We start from the raw sequence: 26,515 nt of genomic DNA, 5'->3' as shown, positions 1-26,515 counted from the left end.
CATAGGTTGCCTCTGGTTTAACTATGGAATTATAGTGTTTCAGCTTAGCGTTTATCGAAAGAGATTTTTTTTTATAGGTTGGCCAGGTAAGTCTTTGTGCTTGTTTAAATTTAGTTGTTCTGTGTTCTATTGCTTCTTTTTCATTTGTGTTCCATGTTATTATTTCCCCAAGATATTTGAATTTCTGAACAATTTTAATCTCTTTATTACTGTTCAGCTGAATAACTGGTAAATCAACTTTAAAAGTTGGCATCATTTCTGTTTTTTCAAATGAAATTTGTAATCCCATTTTTTTAGCTATAATTTCTAGTTGTTCAATTTGAAATTTAGCCTCTTCTATTGTATTTGCAAGTAATGCTAAATCGTCCGCAAAAGCAAGGCAGTTGAGTTTAATATTTCTACCGATCTTGATAGTTGGTTGGCATTTCTTGTTCCATTCACGCATAACCTTCTCCAATGCACAATTAAATAACAATGGTGAAAGTCCGTCTCCTTGTCGAAGTCCAGTTCTTATAGTGAATGATTCTGATAATTCACCTCTAAATTTAACTTTTGCCTTCGTATTTTTAAAAGTCATATTAATGAGGTTAACAAGTTTTTGATGTAAGCCAAATTCTTTAAGGCTTTTTAATAATGAGTCACGATGAATACTGTCGTATGCTTTTTTAAAATCTACAAACGTGATGACCAGACCCTTACTTCGAACTCTTTGGTGCTTCATTATCCATTTTAAACTAATGATTTGATCTGGACAGCTTCTACCTGGTCGAAATCCTCCCTGATATTCTCCAAGTTCTTGGTCGAGTTGTTCTTGGATTCTTGTGTATATAATCTTGGATAAAATCTTGTATGTAATATCAAGTAAGGATATCCCCCGATAATTATTTGGATCGGAGCGATCACCTTTCTTGTGCAGCGGGTGGATTATCGCTGTATTCCATTCCTCAGGAAGCTTCTCCGTGTTCCAAATATCAATGATGTATTTATGTAGGTTTTGAATAGTCTGATCATTAGCATTCTTCCATATTTCTGCTACTATTTGATTCTCTCCTGCTGCTTTGTAGTTTTTAAGTGCATTAATTGCCGTTTTCACTTCATTGTAAACTGGTGGTATAATCTTTTGTAATGGAGTTTTATTTTTTGGGTTAGGATCAAATTCTAAATGTTCCACAGGATCCTCACAATTAAGTAACTCTTTAAAGTATTCTGCAAGAATGTTAGCATTATCCTGATTATTGTGTGCCATTTTACCATTTTTATTTCTTAACATAAGTGTGGGAGGGGTAAATTTAGATTGATATTGCTTGAATGTTTTGTAATAGTCTCTTGTTTTATGCTGATTGAATGTTTCTTCTATAGTGCTAAGCATTTCCTTTTGATAATTCCTTTTAATTGTCCTAATTTCTTTAGCTGTTTGTCTTCTGGCATTAATTAGTTCTTCTCGAGATTTTTCCGTTTTCCTCTGTTGATCATTTATCCATGCCTTGTGTCTTGCTTGAATTGCTTTGTCACATTCCTCGTTCCACCACGCATGTTTCTTTCTCCTTTTGATTGGGGCAATTTCTTCAACTATGGTTTTAAGTTTGTTGATCATTGTCTCTAATTTGTCATTTAAAGGTGTTTTGGATCTCTCTAAATATATTTTATTATTTATTAAGTAACTGGGATCATAATTTCTCCTTGCTTTGAGATGATTATGTTTGTGTTTCCTTTTTGGTGTTAACTTGATTTTTATTTTTGAGATATAATGATCCGAGTCAATGTCTACCCCACGGAGGACTCTGACATTATAAATTTCTTTATGATAATCTTTATCCATGGCAACATGATCAATCTGAAACTCTCCCAATTTTACGTTAGGGCATTTCCATGTCATGTCATAAGTTTAATATAGGAACTTTCAATGGACAGAAAAAAAAAAAAAGAAAGAAAAAAAACTGTTGTTATATCAGAGTTCTTGCTATAGGCTGTACTCGCTATTGCGGACTTCTACTGTAATGGAAAACTACGTCTTTTAGAGCTACACTGTTGTAACACTGTGCTCGTTTTGGCGTCTTTCTTTTGCTCCAATTACTGCTCGGCAATAATAGGCAACGTTTTTCTGCTTAGTTTTTCCAACATCTCTGTGGTTAATGGTTCTCTATGCTTGCAAAAGGCATTGCCAGAGATCTTCACAAGTGTTGACAGAAGATTGTTTTGCTTTACAGTTGAGTTCATTCCACAACGTCTCGATGGGTGATAAATTAGGTGATTGAGGGGGGCCACGTAGACGCCTGATGATTCTTTGTTTCTTACATATTTCTTCCACAGCTTTGACGTGTGTTTCAGGACATTGCCCTGCTGCACGATAAAACCCTATTCCAGTAAGTTGAGTTCTAGATGGCTCTCCATTGTTCCATAGATTGCAATGGTGCTCCTTCCTAAAGATACCTTCCACTCTCACCAAGTCTCCCACCTTATTGTTACCAGAACAACCCTATCCCATTATTCTACCACCCCCATGTTGTCTGGCAGCCTTTTAGCATTCTTCCTCCTGGACGTCCGTAACTGATGACGATTTGATCCAACCTTCTCAAATTTTGACTGATCAGTCCGGAGCACACATTCCTACTGGTCATTAGTCCAATCCTTGTGTTGTCTGGCCCACTGGAGTCTCTGAGATTTATGTTTGTGTGTTAAGAGGCTTTTTCACACAATCCAACATAATGTAAACGATATTTCACAGTCAGCACTGACACTGGCTTTTCTATAGCTGTGTTGATTACATAACAGATGTTCCCAGCTGTAAATCCTCTATTACATTTGCTAGATAACAGTGTGTTTATCTTCAGCAGCAGGACACTATGTACTCAGCCTTTGCCAATGCATGTCTCTTATCTTCACTTCATTTAGTTCTTTTGCAACATGTTCCTTGAAACAATCCTTCACGTTCTTTTCTTTCAACTTGTCTAGATCCCATCTTTTGGCATTCTTACCTTTCTTCAATTTCTTCAGCTTCAGATGGCATTTCATGACCAACAAGTTGTGGTCAGAGTCCATGTATGCACCTGGGAAAGTTTTGCAGTCCAACACCTGGTTTCTGAATCTCTGCCTAATAGTAATGAAATCTATTTGATACCTTCCGGTGTCTCAAGGTCTCGTCTATGTATAAAGCCGTCATTTGTGGTGTTTGAACCAAGTATTGGCAAGGACTAAATTATGATCAGTGCAGAATTCAACCAGCCGACTTCCTCTTTCATTCCTTTGTTCCAATCCAAATTCTCCTACTGTATTACCTTCTCTTCCTTGGCCTACCACTGCATTCCAGTCTCCCATCACAATTAGATTCTTGTCACCTTTTACATATTGTATTAAATCTTCTATCTCTTCATATGTTCTTTCGATTTCCTCATCATAGGCATATAGGCCTGCACACCTAGATTTCTATCGAAAAAATTTGGAAGGAAAAAATTACATGTTTACTTACCCATTTTTTTTTCTTTTCATTTCTGCAAATGTGTCACAGAATTGCTAGTTCCTTATCCACCCACAGCTTGCAGTAAACCCCTCCCTTTTAGGTTCCCTTGCGATCTCTTAGTTGTAATCTCTTTTAAGTTCACGTCCTTCAGTCACATATTTATAAAGCCATTATTCAATTTCAGGAAACTGTGCACTCTGCCCTCGGAAAGCTCTATGATCACCGTTACTTCTTAACATTTCCTTCTTCTTCCTCCAGTTGTGAATACATGATTCATCAATATAATATTTTCTGCCAATGGCACGATTTTAGCTTCAGTGACAACTTTAAGTTTCCCACTCACAATAAATGACAGCAAATGCTTTTTGAATTTATCACTTGTTACCACTGATGCTTCTTCACTCAGACCACAAAGTATTAATCAACTGCCACACCATGTGGTTCTGATAGTGCAGAAGGGAGCGACAGAGCAAAATTTCAACCTTTTGACAAGTCGCGTGACATGAAACCGCTATTGAACAATGTATTATGAGACTACAATATGATATGCTTAAATGTGACCCACACCCAAATTTAAAAAGCAATATTTCTGTAAAAAAAAAAAAAAAAAGTAGGTGGTATTCAGGATTGTATGGTACATTGAGAAACAAAGAACTGTTTGCGAATTCAAGGCGGCAGGTCACATTGTTTTGAAACAAGTAGCCTAAGTCCAACAAAGACATTGTCTATCACCACTTCCCTTCTTTATTATAATGGATGAAATTCTAAAAGCTGTGAAAAGGAAGGATCAGACAACAAATGCACTTGCGTTTGCTGACAGTGTTATGCTATAGGGTGAGACAGAAAACAGAAGTACAAGCTGAACTAGATCTTTGGTAGAAGAATTTGAAGATTGGGACTGTTCATCAGCCATACTAAAACGGTTGGTTTGGTGATGAGTCAGAATCCTGAAGGAGTCCACCTGCGAGTGCAAAATGAAGAAGTAGATATTATTAATAACTTCAAATACTTAGGGGGTTTTGTTTCTTCTGACAAAACCATAAAGCCAGAAATAGGCAATGGTATACAAGCTGCATCAAAATTCTGCCACTTCATAAGTCAAATTCTTTGGGATGACACATTTTGAAAATCACGCTGTACAAATCATATCTTGTACCAGTTCTAACATATGGACTGGACTTTGACTGGACCTGCAAAATGCCACTAAATGTTGTTCAACCGTTCTAATCTCCAAGGAGAGAGAAAATAGGAATGATAATATTCTGCAACAACTTTGATTAGACAAGAAGAATCTGTTGGAAACCTTAGAATCAAGCAGATTACAATGGTATGGACATTGGAGAAGGATAACTCCAAATAAGATCCTAAAAGCATACCTTCAAAGGAATGTTGCTAAGAGGCCTAGACGAAGGGCACATGATGGTTGACAAAAGCAAATTTTTTAAAGACCTTGCCATACATGTTGTAAATTGGCAGCAAAATGTAGAACATCAACTGTGGATGGACAGGTCGAACTGGAGGAGGCTCGTAAATACCTCCACCTATGGGTGGGGGCGGTAGAATTGCACCCACAGTATTCAGTATCCCCTGCCTGTCATAAGATGTGACAGAAAGGGGCTCCAGGTGGTCTGAACTTGCGACCGTGGGTTGGTGACCATGGGGCTCTGAGCTGAGTCCCGGCATTGCTTGCACTTACTTGTGCCATACTCCTCACTTGAATCTATCCTATCCGACCTCCCTTGGTTAACACTTCTCTTTTCCAACCCGAATTGTGTTAGGTTTCCGAGGCCTAAGGAGTCTTGTTTTCACACCCTTCATGGCCCTTGTCTTTCTTTGGACAGTACCTTCATTTTTCGAAGTGTCGGATATCTTCCATTTTTTCTCTCTGATTAGTGTTATATAGAGGATGGTTGCCTAGTTGTACTTCCTCTTAAAACAATAATCACCATCACCACCACTCGTAAATACCTGCATCTGGCTGAGTGTGTAATGCATTAGAATGGATAAATGGCTGCAGCAGGTAATAACTCAGAAATCCAATAAATCTCAGTTACAGTTTCAAGAACACATAGAAAATTTCAGAGATGAGTTTAATCGTTTCGACGTGAGTGTATATAGACATCATGTCCATGTTACAGTACTGCTTGAAGTCAAAAATAAAGATGATGTTACATTTGTTGGATAAAAATGAGTAAACGTAATTGTTCTCTGATAACAAAATTAGGAACTACATTCTTTTCTCTATAGAAACAACATGTAAAATTTAACTGTCGTTCTATTCGTTGTCAGCTGATACTCGTATCCGAGTATACATACATCTCCTGTGATTCTTCCAGTATTTGAATTTACCGAGTTCGGTAGCTGCAGTCGTTCAAATGTAGGAGATAGTGCGTTCGATCGGTCGGCAGCCCTGAAGATGGTTTTCCGTGGTTTCCCATTTTCACATCAGACGAATGCTGGGGCTGTACCTTAATTAACGCCACAGCTGCTTCCTTCCCACTCCTAGCCCTTTTCTATCCCATCGTCGCCATAAAACCTATCTGTGTCATTGCAACGTTAAAAAAAAAAAAGTTTTGAATTCAGGGATGCAGATGCCTTTCATGGCTAAGGAGACCTACCCTGACATGAAACATATGATTACTTTGATTGCACGTTATAGAGGATTGAGGTCATGGTTGAGCCTGACATTTTTTATATCTCTGATGTTTTGTACTTCCTGTCTACGATTTTCCTGCTCAAATTGTGCAATAGCAGCTGTAGTAGTTGTGCTCCAATGAGTGCAGTCTTCTGCAATTATGTATAAAGTACTTGGATCATTGTCAGTGTTCTTGAAGGTCTTCGTAATCTTATCTTTATAGCACTTCAGAGGAGCACAATAATAGTCATAATAAAAGGCACAAAGTAAGGCACACTGTTCAAACAATGATATACAGACAAGAACAGAACAACGATGTTGGGTACTCCAAGGGTTAAACAGATTTTGTGGATTTTTAAAAATAATTTCACAGGAATATATATATTCTTCCAAGAACAGGTTGTGAGTACCAGCCATTCCATCTTCTGTCTTGTTGTTCTGTGTAGGTTAAACAGTTTCCTGTGCGGAAAACGCAAGCGCAGCATGAGAGAACGTAGTGTAGATTGCGAGCCCCAAGCAACTACTCGCTCCAAAACATCTCGCATCTTGGCCATCCATAAGATGAGTCTTGGAAACCCCGAGGAGACTCGGATGGAGGGAGGTCATTGGTGAGTAAGACGTTTTGCTATCTGTAAGTGTACTATGTTGTCTTGCATTATCAAATCCCCATTGTAACCCGCACATTCCAGTAGCATTCTAGGATGCGGGGGGTGCCAGAGTAGAGATGGAGGCTTCTTTGTTGTTGGTTGAGGAAAGTGCTGATGGGAGCGTCGTTTGGGGCTACAGACTGTTGAAAGGAATGAATTGTGAAGCTTTTCTTGATTGGTTTGTGCTTGTACTGGCTAGTGACAAAAAGCATTGTATAACACGTCAGTGGCGTTTGGCAGAAAGTCTCCCGAAGGGAGTGAGCCATCATTGTGGGAGGGTTTTGTTTTGTGTCAGCCATTGCCCCACATGGCTGTGCATTTGAGGTTAGAATTGATTTGTTGGAATCAATTAGCAAAGTGAAGTTGGCTATTATATCTAACTGTGTTAAATTTTGGGAGCATTGCAGTGCTTCATAAAATGAGTGTACAGCAGAGAGCTGTGGGTTATAAAAGTAAGTTTCCTCAGGGGGTAGAATGATGGGATTCTAGCATTAGCGATGAACACACTTCTCCTCTACACTCATTCGAAGATAACATTAATGTATTTCATCTTCCCGAGTAATGTGTTACATGCTGGCGACCCCCATCCTAGACCATTACCACATTCCCCATAGTCAAGTATTCCATGCATCGTCATAAATTGTAAGAAATGAGTCTTATAAAGCAAAGGCTTAAATATAGAGAAGTCTCCATATTTTGGAAATGTTCCTTTCTTATCCAGAGAAGAATTTATTTCAATCTGTAAGAAATGACCGTGAAAGTTCCAAATTTGTAACATAATACTGTCGTCTTCTTACTTGTGTACCTTATGGCTAGAGATCAGGTATTACACAAAATACCTATGCTTTGTTTTTATAAATATAATACAAACAGTTTAATATGATTCAATTTGGGGTCATAGGTTTGCATACAGCAAAGACAATTTTGCCTATGTATGTTTTTTGTTTTAAACATTGCACCGACACGATAGGTCTTACTGCGATGATGGGATAGGAAAGGGCTAGGAGCGAGAAGGAAGCGGCCGTGGCCTTAATTAAGGTACAGCTCCAGCATTTGCCTAGTATAAAAATGGATAACCATCTTCAGGGCTGCAGACAGTGGGGTTCGAACCTACTATCTCCAGGATGCAAGCTCGCAGCTGTGCGCCCCTAACTGCATGACCAACTCACCCGGTATATGTCTATTTTAATGTAATAAGCCTGTAGATGCATATTTGCCTATTTTTACATAATTAACGTTGCATTGCAATGAAAACAGCCAAAGTGTGCTTCTTAATTTTCAAAATTACTGTTCACACCATCTCTGGAAAAACAAGACTGCCCTGTTCTCGAAAGTCACGTTGTACAATTACTGTTCAGAGGCACATTTAGTGTCTTGACCTGTAAGCCCTCTTGAAGGAAGGGCTCAGAGCGTATGTCTTTCCCTATTTACTGCTAGAAGGAACAGAACGTACAAGTAGACCTCGTTATACGCTATAGTTACGTTCCGCTGAATTGCCGCTCATACTGAATTCGTGTAAATCGAGAGCCATTTATATGTAAAATATGGGGTTAGGTTCCCGTTTACTCACACATTAGGTTTGAAATAGCCGAGATTCTTAGTATTTTTACAAAAAATAACCATTATCATGTTTCTGAAACGCATTTTAATGCAAACTTTATACATTTTAAAATGTAACACTGAAACACACATTAATAAACTAAATTCTGCTTACAAGCTCTTGGCCTTAGCTTGAATGGCAGCTCCAGAGAGAGGCATGTGTTATTGGTTGTGATGCTCAATCCAATCCTTTCTTTCCCTCGCTTCCGAGTGAAATCTGGTCACTTAAGTTAGTAGAAGATTGAGCAGTTTCTTAATTGATTCCGCATTTTCACGAATAGTTCTCACAATGGATTCAATAAGTCCCAAAGCACGCTGAATGTCAACAATACTGTCACCTTTCTCATATCGATCCAAAACTTCTAACTTTGTTTGTAACGAATACGATTTTGGTACACGCTTCTTTCCTTCGATAGGCACACTTTCTTTCCTTTCACCCGGTGTTTTAAATATGAAACCTCTCGAGTGCAACTTCACAGCTCTACTGACCGGAACTGACGATTGAACATCTCGACAAACACGAGAGAAGGTGCGTGTAGAGATATGCTTCCCTTGTTTAACCTTGGCGCGCGACGTAGTGTACGTTACAGAGTTTGGCATGCATGTCTGTAACCGCCTTAAGGCATTACAGCTTAGACGTACTGTTAACAAATAGCAGCTCTAGACTTAAAATCGCGTATATGAGAAATCGCGGTTAACGAATCCGCGTATAACAGGGTTTACCTGTATTTTAAATAACCAGAATTGTAGCAGTTAGGAGTTGAAATATATTTTCTTGCAGCACCTAAAGTAGCAGTAATGTCAGCTTTTTCTCTTCGTCCCTTCAGTTTGTTTTCTTTACACATTGAAAGCTGGTATTTTTGCATGTAGTGTGGCAGTGTTCAGGTTGTTGGGTTTATTTCCTTAATATTTAGTGGATAGTTATTTTGTAATGCCTCAAGAACTTTGCTGGAAATTTACACATTCTAACTTAAAATATATGCATATTTTGGGTTATGATATTTTTCATATATAATTCTCATTTGTAAACTTACCTGTTACTAGGCAACAGCCTTAAATCCAGATCAGTGATGGTTGATTGGTTCTTTACAACACGTTAGAGATAAGCAAGTAACAGCCCGTTAATTTTGAGAGGATTTAAATTAAAATGTACATTTAAGTGTAGTTCACTTTTTTTAAGTCCAGCGCCCATTATAGTGCTTATTTTAAAGATTTTTAGTGCCTCTTTTTTACTTGTTTATTTTGTAAATGTATAAATACCTAATGTCCAGTACATATGCTGACCTTCAACCAGCTCTTGTACTGTCCAGACTCAGTCACTATCCAATTTATTTTGTCATAATCATCAGCGTAGACCATTTCCAATTGCCTGAACCCTCTACTTGCATCTGTCTAAATAGGTTTCTTCCTGCTGGAATTGCTGCCACTCCAGCCCTCGTTCAACCACATCTTGCATGATGTGGTCATACTGCCTTTTCCTTGCTCTGCACCTATGAATCTTGCCTTTAGCCACAGTTTACAGCCTCTTTCTTGCAATTCTTTGTAGTTCCTACCATTTCAAGCTTAAGATAAATTTCCACGTAGTGCCTGTTATCATGGGCTTTAGCCACAGTTTAGAGCTTCTTTCTTGCAATTCTTTGTAGTTCCTACTGTTTTAAGCTTTAGGTAATGTTTGACCTAGTGCCTGTTAATCATTGGCCTACTGAAGCATGACTTGATTACATACGGGTCTTGTGTTCTAATTTGTAAGCCATGTTGAGTAGCTGAGACTATGGAGCTCAAGTTGGCAGATTCAATGTCCGCTTTGTCCATTGGTATTTGTAGATGTTCAGATAAGTCATCCTCGTGTAGTAGATTTACCATCACATAAAAGAAGCTAGTGAGACATAAAACCAAGGTAAAGTTCAGCGGAGAAGTGTCAAAAGCTTTTACAATAAAAACTGGCCACAGACAAGGTGACAGATTATCTCCACTGCTTTTAAATATAGCTCTCAATTACATAATGAAACTTTGGCAAAAGGAAAAGCCACCTACAGTCAAAATTGGAGCAAACCCATCAATAAGAACAAACTGCCTGAGATTTTCAGGCGATTTTGGCTCTCTTAGCCCTTGACTTGAAGAAGTTACTTCCCAGATCACCAGCCTCCGAAAGTTGCCCCTAAAATAGGATTACAAATATCCTTTGAGAAAACTTAAATCATGCCCATGAAACCCCTGAGCATAAATAAATTCTTCATAAATGATCAAAATATTAATGTAGATCTACAATTTAAATATCTAGGAGAAATCATCACACATAACTGTCCGGCTCCATGGCTAAATGGTTAGTCTGCTGGCCTTTGGTCACAGGGGTCCCAGGTTCAATTCCCGGCAGAGTCGGGAATTTTAACCACCATTGGTTAATTTTTCTGGCACAGGGGCTGGGTGTATGTGTTGTTTTCATCATCATTTCATCCTCATCACGACGCGCAGGTCACCTAGCGGCGTCAAATTAAAAAAATTAAAAAACGACCTGCTCCTGGCGAGCCGAACCCGTCCTGGGATCTCCTGGCACTAAAAGCCGTAGGCCATTTCATATCACACATAACTTAGCTGACAAAAAAACCTGCATAAATAGAACTAACAAAATAGAAAAGGCCCAACCTGGTCAACATATAATAAGAAATGTCTGTCGGTAGACACTAAGATCCAACAATATACTGTAAAACTGTAATTCTCCCGAAAGTCACATATGCTTGTGAAACCCTGTAAAACTGTAACTCTCCCGGAAGTCACATATGCTTGTAAAACTCTGTTCCGAATTAAAAATGAAAGAAGAATCATCAGAACTTGCATAAATAAAAAGTACCATGTCGAAGGAATCCTTCCTAACAAAACTGTCTATCGAAAGATTGACCCAATCACCAGCACAATGAAGAAGAAAATCTCGTATTTCATTCACATCTTGCGAATGCCAAGAAACTGGATCTTATGACAACTAGTGAAGAAAAATGTTTGAAAGAAGACAGGAAGACATTTGATCCACAAAATTCAGCAAGATCTCAAAGCAGTAGGACTTGAGATAGAGAACAAAAATAACATAAATACCATTTATAAGATTCTCAAATTTTCAGCAGAAATGACACAGAAGGGCTATTGTGATTTCAGATGAATTGAGTAAATTATGATTTAAATGAATGAAGAAGTACTGGGCAATCACAAGAACCAAATAGTACAATCTTCAAAAAGAAAGTGAATATGGAACATCGCAAGTGACTGAATGTGGCCAATTATTATTATTATTATTATTATTCATCATCATCACAAATTCTAATTTGGTATTTAAAAAGTTGATGTAAAGGGCTTCCAACATTGTACTTGCACAAATGCTCGTGTTACTTCTTTTCTACCAAAATTACAGAATTCACATCATCTTGCTTGTCAGTTTGAATTTGTAGATGTTCATTCTCATATCACCTAAACTACAAGAAACTGAAACGTTTCAGCTGCCTACTTTAAAACTAGAGACCTAATTTTACTGAGTGAGCCAAATACTTTTACAATTATTGACATTTTATTTAACTGTTGTTTTCTTCCAGTGAGATGATGAGTAGCAGTAGTCTTAGCAGTTCAGAGAGTGACACAGGGATCTACACTAATGACGAAGGTCGTGAAGGTAAGTCCGTACTTACTGGGGCCAATATTTATTTCGATTTTTATAGGATTTTAATTGTAACAAATTTTACTGTTGTTTAAGAGAACCAGGAGAGAGGGGGGGGGGGGGGGGTACCACTACTCCGTAGTGTCTGTTAAAGGCTACTTCTTGCAAAGCTGTAACATCTGAACAACTGTCTACGATTTGCTCTTTCCACCAAGAATTAGTCGGTTACTATTGTCCTTCTGTTTCCCCATCCATATCTTGTAATATTTCTGCTATTCTTCTTCCTTAACCCTATATTGCCCACACAAAACCCATTTCTCTCAGAAAACTCCACCAACTTCTCTACCTCTTCATTCCTCTTTCCATATCTAAAAGGTCTGATTACTTCTTCCATTCCTCTTCTGTCGCATCCCACCGTTGAATTGAAGTCTTGCATGCTGGTCACTTCCACATCCTTTATTTCTCTCTCCATTGTCTCCAGGAATTTGTCCAAATCATCTTCTTTCCATCCAGTCTGGTGTGCATACCCTCGATAAAATCCTGCACTCCATTCTCCGGGCTTAACTGTTTCTTTATTTTTCTATAACTTACGTAGCCGACCTCATCCATGTCCTCATCAAAGATCTTGTTGATTATTATTCCCATTGCATTTTTTGCCTTGTTTCCTCCACTCCGGTAGAGTTTGTATCCATTCTTCTATTTCTTCTTTCCTTTTTCTCTTCACTGAACCCCACTCAATCCCATCTACATTATATTCCCTTCCTGCATGAAATCAATAACCTCTTCTGATTTTCCGCTCATTGTCGTGAGGTTGATTATTGCCACCTTCATGATGCTCTCTACTGGTCGCCAACTTCTCAGTTTCCCCAGCGTGAGAAATGCACGTCATTTCCGGAGAACACCATAGGCTTTTCTGAGGTGGATTTAAATTTACTATTTTCAATTTAGGTTGTTATTATGATGGGTTTGCCACTCCCAAAGGTATATCTTAGCCAAAAGATGGCGCCAACTGCTGCTGTTGTGTGAAACGCCTCTCCAGTAAATCTTGTCAATTAGCAAGATTAACAGCCAACAAGTGCCATTTGTGACATTCTCAGTGTAACTAATCTGTCATTGACCTGAAGCATCTCACAGTATGTCCGCTAAAGAAGCTATTCGTCGTGTAGCGTCTATTGAAGATGTTATGAAGGACTTCCAAGGCCGCTTGGAACATGTTGCAAGCTGCACCTGCCGCGCGGATGAGCTGCAGCAGCTAAAGGCTGAGTTCTCCCAGTTCCAAGAAAGGGTGTCTAATGAGCTGAAAGACATAACAAAAAAACTGGAATATACTGAACAGCGCCTCGAACAACAGGCTGAACTGCTTGATGAAGCTGAACAGTACAGCCGGCGGAACTGCTTAGTGCTGCGTGGTATTCCAGTGGAGCCGGCAGAGAATGTTTATGATAAAATTATCGGCACGATGAAGGGCAAGTTAAATGTAGATATAACTATGTCTGATATAGATCGTTGCCATCGATTAGGGGTGCTAAAACGAACCATAGCTCAGGTTGTTGCTATGGGTAAGCACCCTATAATACCAATATAATGGTCCGTTATTGGACATTATAAATTTCCCAGCTAACTCATTCTTGGTTGCCTGTGTTTCGCCCTCGTGTGCTAAGTTAGGCTCGTCAGTTGGGACTTAGCACACCACCCAAGACGCAAGGCTAGTGCATACCGTGGAGGTTCCCTATGGGAATCAACATCTCCAAGCACCCTATAATCGCAAAGTTCGTGCGTTATCATAACCGGGACAGTTTGGAGGGCTAAGCGGCTGTTAAAAGGAACTGGCCTTCTACTGACAGAATTCCTGACAGATATCAGAAAAACTATTTTAAACAGGGCACGTGATCACTTCGGGCTCTGACCGGTGTGGACACAGGACGGCCGCATTGTTGTTTTGAAAGACAATGGACAGAAAATGTTTGTTAGCAGCATGGCACAATTAATAAGCCTTATGTGAGCGACGAGATTGACTGGGAAAATAACAATGAGTGATATAATAGCTTATAATGTTTGTGTATGTGAAAGTGATAGTGTATGCGAGAGTGATTGTGTAAATATTTCTGGAGGTGCTTATGAAACAACTAGGGTGAGTAGTTTGAATTTTTTCTGTTGACAATGGCTAACGAAAATGAGTCAATTATTTATACCAAACAGCATGTCCGTGATGTCATTGACGCTATCCCTCTTCATTGTCGATCGCCTTCACCCTTACCTTCCCCTTCACCAGCTGTGGCAGGAGACATTCTTAAGGAAAGGTTAGCTCCCCACCAACAATATTTTCAGTGTTGTCACATCAATGCACAATCGCATCTTTGTCACTTTGACGAAATACACAACACCTTGTGCAACACATTTTGTATTGAATAGGTTGAACCTTCTTTAATTCTAATTGTGAATCTCACTTCAATACGGGAAAATGTTCTTAACCTATAGATTGTTTAAATCGTGTAGGGGGCGGTTGCGCTACATATTGCCGTAGCGACTTAAAAAGTAAAATAATTATGACCTCAGATCCCAAGATTCCATTTCGACCTGAATTCATGTTTGGTGAACTCTTGGTTAATAATAAAAAACTACTGATCGGAGTGGTATACAAGGCGCCGGACATACGACACATCTGACCTAGAAGTGCCATTATCGAAGTTAACTCCGCTGTACGAAAACATAATCATTCTTGGTGACTTCAATACTAATCTCCTAGTTACAAGTAACAAATCAACAAACTTACAAAACTTACTCCATGGTATGGATTACAACATACTGACACTAGACGCAACTAACCACGTTCACAAAATAAACCACACGTCTCACACACTGATTGACCTTATTATAACAAACAATTCGCAGAAAGTGGTAAAACATGGACAGCTTGCTGTGCCAGGTATTTCGACCCACGATCTCATATACTTATGTTACTCTCTCAAGGTACCAAAGTACAAAACCAGGTACATAATGCGAAGGGACTTCAAGCATTTTAATACTGAGATAATACAAAATGAAGCATATCAACTGCCGTGGAATGACATTGATGATAAGGTTGACAGACTGAACTCTTTAATATTAGGACTGTATGACAAACACGCTCTGAAGAAGCAAATTCAAGGTTCCCACCCTTCGTCTCCTTGGCTAACAAATTAAATTAAGTCGGTCATGGCAAATTGTGATGCATGGTATAGGCAATTTAGGCGAACTGAAAGCACTAGTGATTTCGAAAATTACCGTATACTTCGAAATCAAGTTAAGCAATTAATTCGTAACAGCAAGTATAAATATATTCAAGAGATAACAAACAGACGAAATTTGGTACTAATATGGAAACATTTGCATCAGATGGCTATAGCTTGATTTACAAGTTTCATTTCCGTATTGATGGTTCACTAATATAGAGATCAGAAAAGGTTCCACCTTATCAATACAATTTTATTATTAACTACAGGATTGGTTTCGACCCTAAACAGTCATCATCAGCTGTACATTGATACTTTTACATATGTCAAATAATAGTTAATGTGTCTTTATAAATGGAGAAGCCATGGGGAGCATTATGTCCAAGCATCCAAATTGGGCATATTTGAAAGTAAAATGGTTAATATAATACATTCCGGTACTTAGGTGTGGAGTTATCTTTTAGGCCTAAAATTCGTTCGTGGAACTTAACTTAAACTTAATGCTAAATTATAAGTATGTTAAACACTTTAAAATACTTAGTGCTTGTTAAAATCACATATTAAAATACACAGTACATGTTAAAATCCTTTATAATAATGCCTATAAAACACTTTGGTTGAAATGAATTTATACGTCTTGCGTAAGTCTACGTTCTTGTTTTGAGTCCAGTATAGCCGGGCTGAGTGGCTCAGACGGTTAAGGCGCTGGCCTTCTAACCCCAACTTGGCAGGTTCGATCCTGGCTCAGTCCGGTGGTATTTGAAGGTGCTCAATTACGACAGCCTCGTGTCGGTAGATTTACTGGCATGTAAAAGAACTCCTGCAGGACTAAATTCCTGCACCTCGGCGTCTCCGAAGACCGTAATAGTAGTTAGTGGGACGTAAAGCAAATATTATTATTATTATTATTATTATTATTATTATTATTATTATTATTATTATTATTATTATTATTATTATTATTATTATCATATCGCCTATACAAGGGTCACCCAGGTGAAATAGTACTAAAGAGTGTTCCTCAGTTTGGAGTCGGCTTTTTGGTTCATACTAGTATCTTAGATTCAATTGAAGATTTTTCTTCCACCTCCCCCCGAACGGCATTGATGACAATCAAAGTAGAGAATAAAACGTACACATTGATAAACGTCCATGCTCCAACGAATGAAAAAAACAGGACCAACAGGGAAGACACAGACAAATTTTGGGAAGAACTAGACCAACTATTATCATCCATTTCCGATAACCATATTAAAATCATGCTTGGCGATTTCAATGCTAAAATAGGCCGTGAGAAAAAGTTTCGTAATGTTGCAGGTAAGTGGCCAGCTCATCATCTAACTAACAGGAATGGTCAGAGATTGATCGATCTTTGTATTGATCATGGGCTACTTTTGGAAACCACACGATTCAAACGACGACCACATAAACTGATGACTTGGAAGTGCCCTAATGTTAAATTAGGGGTGTTCCAAATTGATCATGTAGCTATGGATAAGAACTATCATAAGGAAATTTACAATGTGAGGGTCCTCCGTGGAGTGGACATAGAGTCAGATCATTATTTGTCCAAAATTAAAATAAAATTAACTCCAAAAAAAGAAACGCATTCTCTCCAAATGTAATAGGAAGAAAACATATGACCCTAGCTATCTCATTAATAATAAATTATATTATGGACAATCTAAAACCTATCTAAGTGATGATTTGGGAACGGTAATTAACAAGCTAAAAACCATTGCTGAGGAAAATGCTCCCGTTAAAAAAAAGGAAAAAAACATGCTTGGTGGAATGAGGAGTGCGATGCAGCGATTCAACACCGACACAAGGCATGGTTGATTGATCAACAACGGAAAACAGAAAAGTCACGCGAAGAACTTGTTACTGCTAGATGACATACGGCTAAAATCATCCGAAGGGTTAAGAGAAATTATCACACGGAGATGTTACACTATTGACGAAGCATTTACTCAACATAAGACAAGAGATTACTATAAAACATTTTGGCAATACCAAACTAATTATACTCCCCCAACACTCCTAATGAGAGATACTAATGGAAAACAGGCACATACTAATCAAGATAATGCGGAAATTTTAGCTAGATACTTTGAGAACTTACTTAACAGTGAGGAACCTTCAGAATATCTGCAATATGATACACATCCAAAAAATAGGATACCTTTAGAAAAGGTTACACCGCCCGTTTATAATGAAGTACGAGCAGCAATTGATTCCCTTAAAAATTATAAAGCACCGGGAGAGAACCAAATCGTCGCAGAGGTATGGAAGAATGCTAATGACCAAACCGTTCAGAATCTACATAAACATCTTATAGATATTTGAAATACTGCTACAATGCCTGAAGAGTGGAATATGGCAATAATTCAACCATTGCATAAAAAGGGCGATAGATCTGATCCAAATAATTATCGGGGAGTATCATTATTGGATATTACATACAAGATTTTATCTAAGATTATCTATAACAGAATACAGGGACATCTTGACTGTGAACTAGGGGAATATCAAGGTGGATTTCGTCCAGGAAGAAGCTGCCCTGACCAAATCATCAGGTTAAATTGGATTATGAGACATCATAGATCTAGAAACAAAAATTTAGTTATTACGTTTGTTGATTTTCAAAAGGCGTATGATAGTATACATTGTGAATCACTGTTGAATGTCCTTCAGGAATTTGGTCTACATTCCAAACTTGTTAGCCTGATTGGTATGACTCTTAAGAATACTCAATCTAAAGTTAGATTCAGAAATGAGTTATCTAAATCATTTGCAATTACAACAGGCCTCCGCCAGGGAGATGGACTTTCGCCATTATTGTTCAATTGTGTATTGGAAAAGGTCATGCGAGAGTGGACTAAGGTATGTCCTCCAAAAGTCAAAATTGGAAAAAATATCAAACTAAATAGCTTGGCATTCGCGGATGATCTTGCGATACTGGCAAATGGTTTTGAAGAGGCAAAAGTTCAATTGGAAGAACTTGCAAATGTAGCGAAAAAAGTTGGATTGCAAATTTCGTATGATAAAACAAAAATAATGCCAACTTTCAGAACTTTAAATTCAGAGCTATTATTAAATAATAATAAACGAATTGAAATTGTAAGTACATTTAAATATTTGGGTGAAAATCTCACTTGGAATTGCAATGAAAAACCATCAATAGATAGCAGAATATATAAACTGAAGCAGGCACAACGGATAACTTGGCCTACATACAAAAAGAAATGTCTTTCGATTAATGCTAAATTTAGGTATTATAACTCTGTTATTAAACCAGAAGCAACTTATGCTTGTGAAACATTATTTAAACTCAATACTAGATCAGCAACAGAACGCTTACAACGAGTTGATCGAAGGATACTCAGGACGATCATAAACAAGAAACATCAGGTGGATGGACAGTGGAGATTGTTGCCGAATGAGGTTATCTATCGGGAAAGTGAGTCCATCACAGACACGATGAGAAAAGGAAGAATTGCCTTCTTTTGTCATTAGAGTTTGTGATTTTTTAGCATTTGCGATAAATGCGAAATATGTCGAAACTTTGTCACTGTATGTGCCTTCATCTTATATGACCCGTACAAGTGGTTTTTAGCGATTTCGAATTAGCGATAAAATGCGAAATTGATTAAAAATGCGAAATTATACAATTTATGTGAAATAGATGCGAAACTCGCAGTTTTATACGAAATAAAAATATATCTTTTTAAAAACAGTGCATTTTTCTTCAAAATAAGATATATGTTGTTATTTATTTCAGGAGAAATAATTATTACGGCGCCCATTGCGATCGTAAAGCGGTAACATGCTTTGACGGACACTTCCGTCCTGCTGCACGGAAGATTTATAAGTTAATTATCGCAATTAGCTGGTAGGAGAGATTTATTCTCTTTGTTTTTCAGCCTACCCGATTGATGTCAGATGATACCTGAAGCTATTTTCTCTGTGTAAATAGTAACTCTCAGCTGAAATACGGAAAATGAAAAGCATCTCATTTTGCCGCTCGTTGTAAACAATCATGGCGGCATCTGAGCGCGGCATGGATGAGTTTATTCGTAACTGGTTTGAAAATAGTGATGTTGAAAGTGGAAATGTTTCTCTGGAGAGTGAAAATACTTCTTCTTCTTCAATTGACAGTGATGAAAGTGATTCCGATTTCAGTTCTGAGATGATAGTGCCAATTGAAACTACGTGACAAAACCAGAATACAACAAGAACGGGTGAGAAGTCTAGTTTTTTTTTTTTTTTCTTCACGTCGCATCGACACAGATAGGTCTTACGATGACGATGGGACAGGAAAGGCCTAGGAATAGGAAGGAAGTGGCCGTGGCCTTATTTAAGGTACAGTCCCAGCACTTGCCTAGTGTGAAAATGGGAAACTGTGGAAAACCATCTTCAGGGCTACCGACATTAGGGTTCGAACCCACTATCTCCCGGATGCGAGCTCACAGCTTCGCGCTCCTAACCGCACGGCCAACTCGCCCGGTGAGAAGTACAGTATAGTATATAGTAAAATGATGCTGGAATTATGATCTTGTAGACAATAAGCCTCTTTCTCTAACATGTAAACCAGTTTTTGAAATTCACTCTATAGTGGGGAGGGGGTAGGGTAATAATCCGAAAAAATGGACATAGGGAATTAATTTCTAACCCCACAATTCTGGGATCACGTTACAAAGGAAACCAATGCCTCTACATTTCTTGCTAATTTATCTGCTTCCCTTGAAACCAGTAATACTTACGAACGAAAACAATGGTTTCCTGTTACTATAGACGAGCTAAAAGCTCACTTTGCTGTGTGTATTCTTATGTAGCCTATGTGATTAATCAAATTTATGTTAAAGTGACGAAAAAATAAATGGTATGTAAGGAAATATTTCCTTTCAAAAGTAACGGTAGGCCAAAGGGTTAAATCATTCAATGCGTGGAATTTCTTTCACTGGCTAAAGAGCACTGCAAGGAACAATCAATCAAACAGCAAATACACTTTCAAGCACCAAGTTCATTCTCTTTGTGTGTTGACCCTTGATCATAGTCGGTTATTCTTGACATTGGTGTTGAGTAGTAGTTCTGTTTAAAAGTACGGTAGCGATTTATTTTATTGTCTGGTAGCCATGGGTAGAAGCGAAGTGACGATCAAACAGCATGCCGAAAATCACAAATCGGGACATTTTTATGTAAACGATACAGATGGCCTATATTGATGTCCCAACTCTGCAATCAAAGACTTGAAGAAGAAGAAAAAAATGTTTTGCAGTCCTTCCTTTTCCTTAGCACTTCTGTCCATTTGGGCCTCTACGAACAGTGTCGATGTAGAGTTGTTTTTAGCAACTACAACATAATTGTAACTGATAAGCGGTCTCAAATGAAGGAGGACACCTTTTAAGCAATTGGCATGTTGTACATTAATCATCATTGGAATTCCTCTTCCTTGTAGGTGTGTTGTACTGTGATAAATAAATATGTTCAGAATAGTATTTTTCACTTTGAAATTGTGTTTGTAAATTTGAAAATTAGCATATTCCTGTGTGTGCGTTAGTACTTCTTGCAGTCTTATGTTGATGTTTGTCTTATTTTCCATAGAGAATTCAAAACTGCATGACGAGCGATGTGTGATTAAACAGTATTATTTTACTCCCAACTGTTGTGTGTGCAGTTTAGCAAATTATGCCTATTTTTAACCAATTTGCTACAAAACGCTAAATTTGAAAATCAAAACGCTAAATCTCTGATTTTTAAATGCTATAAACCACGAACTCTATTTGTCATATATTTCGACTAAGTGATAACAGAGTTTTAAAACAATTATATAATTACTTTTGGAATAGTAAATCAAAAAACAATTGGTTTAAAGAAGTTCAAGGAGTTGAATATTACCATGCAAACCATAGAAAACAGAGGCGAGAAAAGTATTTTGAAGAATAAATACATCAGGCTTCCTCTGACCACTGTACAGAGGAAACAATGTCATAACGGATGCGGAGAGGGCAGCCAGGTCAACCAGACTCAAGACTTTTTGGGAGAAGAGGAGGAAGACAAATTTGTTGTAGTCCGATTTAAGTGCTCCAATGTGGGCGTAAACTCTATAAATAATTAAATAAATTATTTATTATTATTATTATTATTATTATTATTGTTGTGTCCAATATATACAGTAGAGTCTCGTTAATCCGAACTAATTGGGACTGGAGTCTGTTCGGATTAACGGGACTCTGGTGTAGTTGCAGAATAAATCACTGCTTGCGTTCATGGGCAGTGCTCTCTTAGGATGTTCTATCTTGTGTTAAAATGTCTCCACTTGTATGGGTGGTAAAATCCTCTATTATTAACAAGTCCAGTATATAGACGGATGTAAATATGTGCAGCTGTGATTGGTATTATATTTTAAGTATTGGAGTAAATTGTGGTTTAGGTTGTGCATAAGTATTCTGATGCAGAGTGGTGGCTCCTTCCTCGTCTATAACTGTATGCTGATATGTTATTATTGCTGTCGTGGTTGGGTTGCGTTGGATTTGACTGCCTTAAGCACTATGTATTTTAAAGTGTTTAATATACTTGTAATTTAGAATTAAGTTTAAGTTAAGTTCCACGAATGAATTTTAGGCCTAAAAGATAACTCCACTCCTAAGTACCTGAATGTATTATATTAACCATTTTACTCTCAAATATGCCCAATTTGGACGCTTGGACATAATGCTTCCCCATGGCTTCTCCATTTAGAAAGGCACATTAACTATTATTTGACATATGTAAAGGTATCAATGTACAGCTGATGATGACTTTAGGGTCGAAACCAGTCCTGTAGTTAATAATAAAATTGTATTGATAAGGTGGAACCTTTTCTTATCTATATATTAGATGGCTATGTGTCGCAGCCTGACCAAGCAGGCACCCATTATACCACTTGATGATCTAAATTCTCATTTTACAAAAGCAGTATACACTAAAAGTGATATTACTAACAATAATGACTATGATAATAACTATCCTAATAATAATAATAATAATAATAATAATAATAATAATAATAATAATAATAATAATAATAATAATAATAATAATAATGATAATCATCTACCAGTTGATGACCTAACTGGTGATGATGATAATAATGCCATCAATTCTCATTACCGAGTAAATCAAGTAAAATTCACATTCAAAAAAGTTGGTGCGAACAATGTGAAGCGTGTAATTTACTCCCTCCAGTCAGATGCTCCGGGTAATGACGACATACCATTATCTTTCATAAAAATTATTATTGGTGCAATATACCTATTCTGACGCATATATTTAATCATTGCCTCGTACAGGGAGTATTCCCAACTGTGTGGAAGTACGGTATCGTCATTCCCATTCCTAAGAAGAATTCTCGTAGTTTACCGTCAGATTATCACCCTATATACATTCTCCCTCCCCTTTCCAAAGTACTAGAATGCTTATTACACGAACAAGTCCTTACTTACTTGACTAACTACTCACTGCTTGACCCTTACCAATCTGATTTCAAGAAAGGACAGAGCACAACGACTGCCCTACTGAAAGTAACTGATGATATCCGACATGCAATGGACACTCGTCAAGTGACTGTTCTGGTTCTACTTGATTTTTCTAGTGCTTTTGATACTGTTGTTCCTCAATTGCTACTTTCAAAATTGGATTCATTAAATTTCAGCAAGACGGCAATAAACTTTTTCAGTTCATACCTCAAAAATCGCCGTCAGTGTGTTGAAGTAAATAATAGCAGATCTGAGTGGCTTAACAAAACCCCCCCCTCGGTGTCCCCCAAGGGTCTGTACTTGGACCATTGCTGTTTGCAATTTACTTACACAATGTTGCCAAATCGATTACACATTGCAAGTATCATCTTTATGCTGATGATCTGCAGATCTACTACCACTCAAGAACTGATAAAATTCAGAGTGCTTTACCAATATTCACCACGCCTGCTGCTGTTTAACATGGATTTCTTCTTGATTGTTATGTTCATCTACAAATCATTGGCCTATGATGTAAGCAGATATGATTTCATTGAAGTACCTTGTTTAAAGCATGAATTATTGTATTTTGTAACCCAGAAGTATTATTATTTTTGTCAACACTCTCCTTCGTACCTTCAAAAACAGTTCCAGATTCATCCAGACTTGATAGGCTAACACTACTGTTACTATGTTGGAAATCATTGGATTTATGTCACGTTTGAGTTTTACTGATAACCTTTTTCAAAAGTTGGCTGGTATGGTAATATAGATGGGATTGAGTGAAGTAAAGTGAAGAGGAAAAGGAAAGAAGTTGAGGAAGGCATTAATCAAGAAGGTCTTAGATGAATGCATAGATAAGGTCGGCTACATAAGTGATAGAATAATAATGATACATTTAAGGCCGGAGAATGGAGTAAATGATTTCCTCCAAGGCATGTACCCCAGACTGGATGTAAAGCTGATGATTTGGACAAATTCATCAAGACAATGGAGACACCCTTTATTTCTCTCTCCGACAAGTCTTTGGCCATTCCTATTTATACAGCGTGTCTACCCGTATAGAAAACCGGTGAAACAGGGAAACGTCAGGGAATTCGATAGATGACAGGAAAACCAGGAAATGTCAGGGAATTCAGAAAAATAATCTGGAAATTCGTTCTTCTGCCAGATAAAATGGACATACCGTATTTATCCATTAATAGAAGCACATTTTTCTGTTTTTATAACATTAATCTAGGACATGTCTTTTATGCCAGGAATAAATTGTAAAGAAATCTGAATACACATTTTTAAAAACCAAATGTGGTCTCGAATGTAAAGTTACCAATTGCATCAGTAGCTATATGGATAGCCTATAGCAAGCAGTAGCGACTATGATCGATTGAATTTTCAATGTTTTGATCTGCTTACTATTGAATATTCTGTGTTGTTGGGAAATTGCGATGCCTATATTGCGTTCTCATTTTTTTTAATCGCTTAAATACATGGCTTCTATAGCGAAATATGCATATAGACAAAATTCCACAACCCAACAGATGACTGTGTTTGTTTACTATGTAATGACATGTGCGATAGTCACTACCTCATAAAATGTAAAAACAGACAAAAAACACTGAATGCAGGAAAGTGTGAAATTCGCTTAATCTTAATATTCATTCGAGTGTTTATTATTATTATTATTATTATTATTATTATTATTATTATTATTATTATTATTATTATTAATATTATTATTAATATTATTATTATTATTATTATTATTATTAAGTGTGCTGATATAGGTAAACCTTGTGTAAATGTGTAATGCATCGTGACACCATTCGGGCCACGCCATGTTGAGTTTCTAACCTATCTTTCATGCGAGGTGTTCGGAAGTTTGAGGTACGACTAGTAGCTTGTAATATCACGTGTAATTTTGTGAATACAGAACAATATATTTTTTTTAAAGTGTCATCACATTGTAAGTTGTTTGTTGGTTTGGAGTTTTTGAGTTTGTGAAGTAGGATTGTATGTATTCGGTCTTGATCCTGCCAATCCCAAGTTGCCATTCATATCGATTTATATAGACTGAAAGTGCAATCTCGAAACCTGACTGCCAACTGTATTGTCTACAATACATCACCACATGGCAGCCACATGGTTAAGCTACCTGGCTCAGCGTGTGCGGTATTTTATTTACATCCGTGTGTAGGTTAGTATATAGTTCGTCTGTGTACCATACCTCAGTATAGTTCATGAAAGAAAAGTGGCAAGAATGTGACTCAGCAAAAATTGGCACCACGGTCTCGATCAGCCATAACATCCTTCCTGTGCCAGTCATCAGCCATGAATAATTTCTTTTATTCTTAATAATAATGTACCTATTCTTGTTTTAGTGTTGGATATTGTTAGGAAGTGCATACACTATCTTAGTGATAGTGAAGTTGATACTATTTTGAAGCTGTTACAGTTTGGGATTTTCTTGTCTCTGTATTTTCCTTCCACATATTTGTCAACATCAGGTAGGATATCTATGGCACGTTCAATGACTTTCGAATTTTCAAGTCATCTTATAGCACAGTGTTTCAAAGAAAATACGTTTGAATCTGAATAATGTGTATAATCAGCACGTCTTGCAGGAATGCAGCAAAACAAGAAGTAATAATTTCATGTGGCTTTTTCTAGCTGGGTGCAGCCCTTGTAAACCAGACCCTCCGATGAGAGTGGGCAGCATCTGCCATACGTAGATAACTGCATGTTATTGTGGTGGAGGATAGTGTCATGTGGTGTGTGAATTGCAGGGATGATGGGGACAGCACAAACACCCAGCCCCCAGGCCATTGGAATTAACTAATGAAGGTTAAAATCCCCGACCCAGCCAGGAATCGAACCCGGGACCCTCTGAATCGAAGGCCAGTTCGCTGACCATTCAGCCAACGAGTCGGACAAAACAAGAAGTGAAGAGCACGAAGAAACTCTGCAATATTCCACTGGGTTTCTTTTACTGGCATTTTATACGAAATGTGCACAGTATGCAAGCTACAAAATCCAATATTCACCAAAATAGGAGCATCCGGATCATCATTTAATAAATTTCTGATATCCTGAAGGAACTTTTTATTAACATTAGGACCATCCATTGAAATTTGTAAGAGTTTTTTTAGATTGAGTCCTTGCATTGCTTGCAAAAAACCATTTAACAAATCCTAGGAGGTAGAGTGACCAAGAAATACGGAATCAAAATAAGAAGTGCATACCTCAGTATCAGTATTGAAACAACGAACTGCAAAATCCATTTGGCCCATCTGAGAAACTTTATTCAGTGACTCGTCAGAACCAATGGTCAAATGTGTGCACTTACTACACATCTCAAGAACTTGTTTATGAAAATAGGGAGCCAAACCATGAGTGATTGTATATGCAACTTTCGTTCTGTGCAGTTGAACTTTCAAAGCGATTTCAGAGTCTGGAAACATTATTGGGAACAAACGTACACTAGCTTCACTGGCGCGTAAAGAATGGTGTTGCATGACAGTATGCATGCACCATATAATCTAAGCTTTGGTTACTTGCTCTCTTGAAAGATAATTCTGTAGACATCTCGCCTCTGGTGAACCTTCTTTAATGGAAGAAGAAGAAGAAGCAGTGGAGTCGTGGTAGCTGTGGTAGGCAGAGGACAATTTGTGTTTGCGGCCAGAATATTTAGGCCGCTTTGTTGCTGAAAGAATTAGAAGAAAAGAAGTGGATGGTGATGTAAGAAGCTCGACAGTCGTTGGTGGCTATAGGTGAAGAAATTTCTTCGCTGAAGCAGTAATAGTAATCAATTTTCTTAAATCTTAAAGTGAAT

At 37.7% G+C, this 26,515-nt stretch overlaps 1 protein-coding gene across 3 annotated transcripts in view; it reads left to right on the top strand.

Annotated features, from left to right (window-relative positions):
- LOC136883185 (G patch domain-containing protein 2) overlaps positions 1-26,515 on the top strand; it is a 171,372-nt gene that overhangs the window by 45,660 nt on the left and 99,197 nt on the right. For 2 of the 3 annotated variants that reach the window (XM_067155368.2, XM_067155369.2), the window contains exons 6-7: positions 6,539-6,700; positions 11,917-11,993. In XM_067155368.2, coding sequence (XP_067011469.2) covers positions 6,539-6,700; positions 11,917-11,993 — 239 coding nt within the window. The remainder of the gene's footprint in view (positions 1-6,538; positions 6,701-11,916; positions 11,994-26,515) is intronic. The other variant, XM_067155370.2, reaches the window with a different exon arrangement.

Source organism: Anabrus simplex, chromosome 11 (genome assembly GCF_040414725.1).
Source record: "Anabrus simplex isolate iqAnaSimp1 chromosome 11, ASM4041472v1, whole genome shotgun sequence".
In the NCBI taxonomy this organism is placed as follows: domain Eukaryota; kingdom Metazoa; phylum Arthropoda; class Insecta; order Orthoptera; family Tettigoniidae; genus Anabrus; species Anabrus simplex.
Note: the sequence above shows the minus strand (reverse complement) of the source record. Positions and strands in the feature narration are given on the sequence as shown.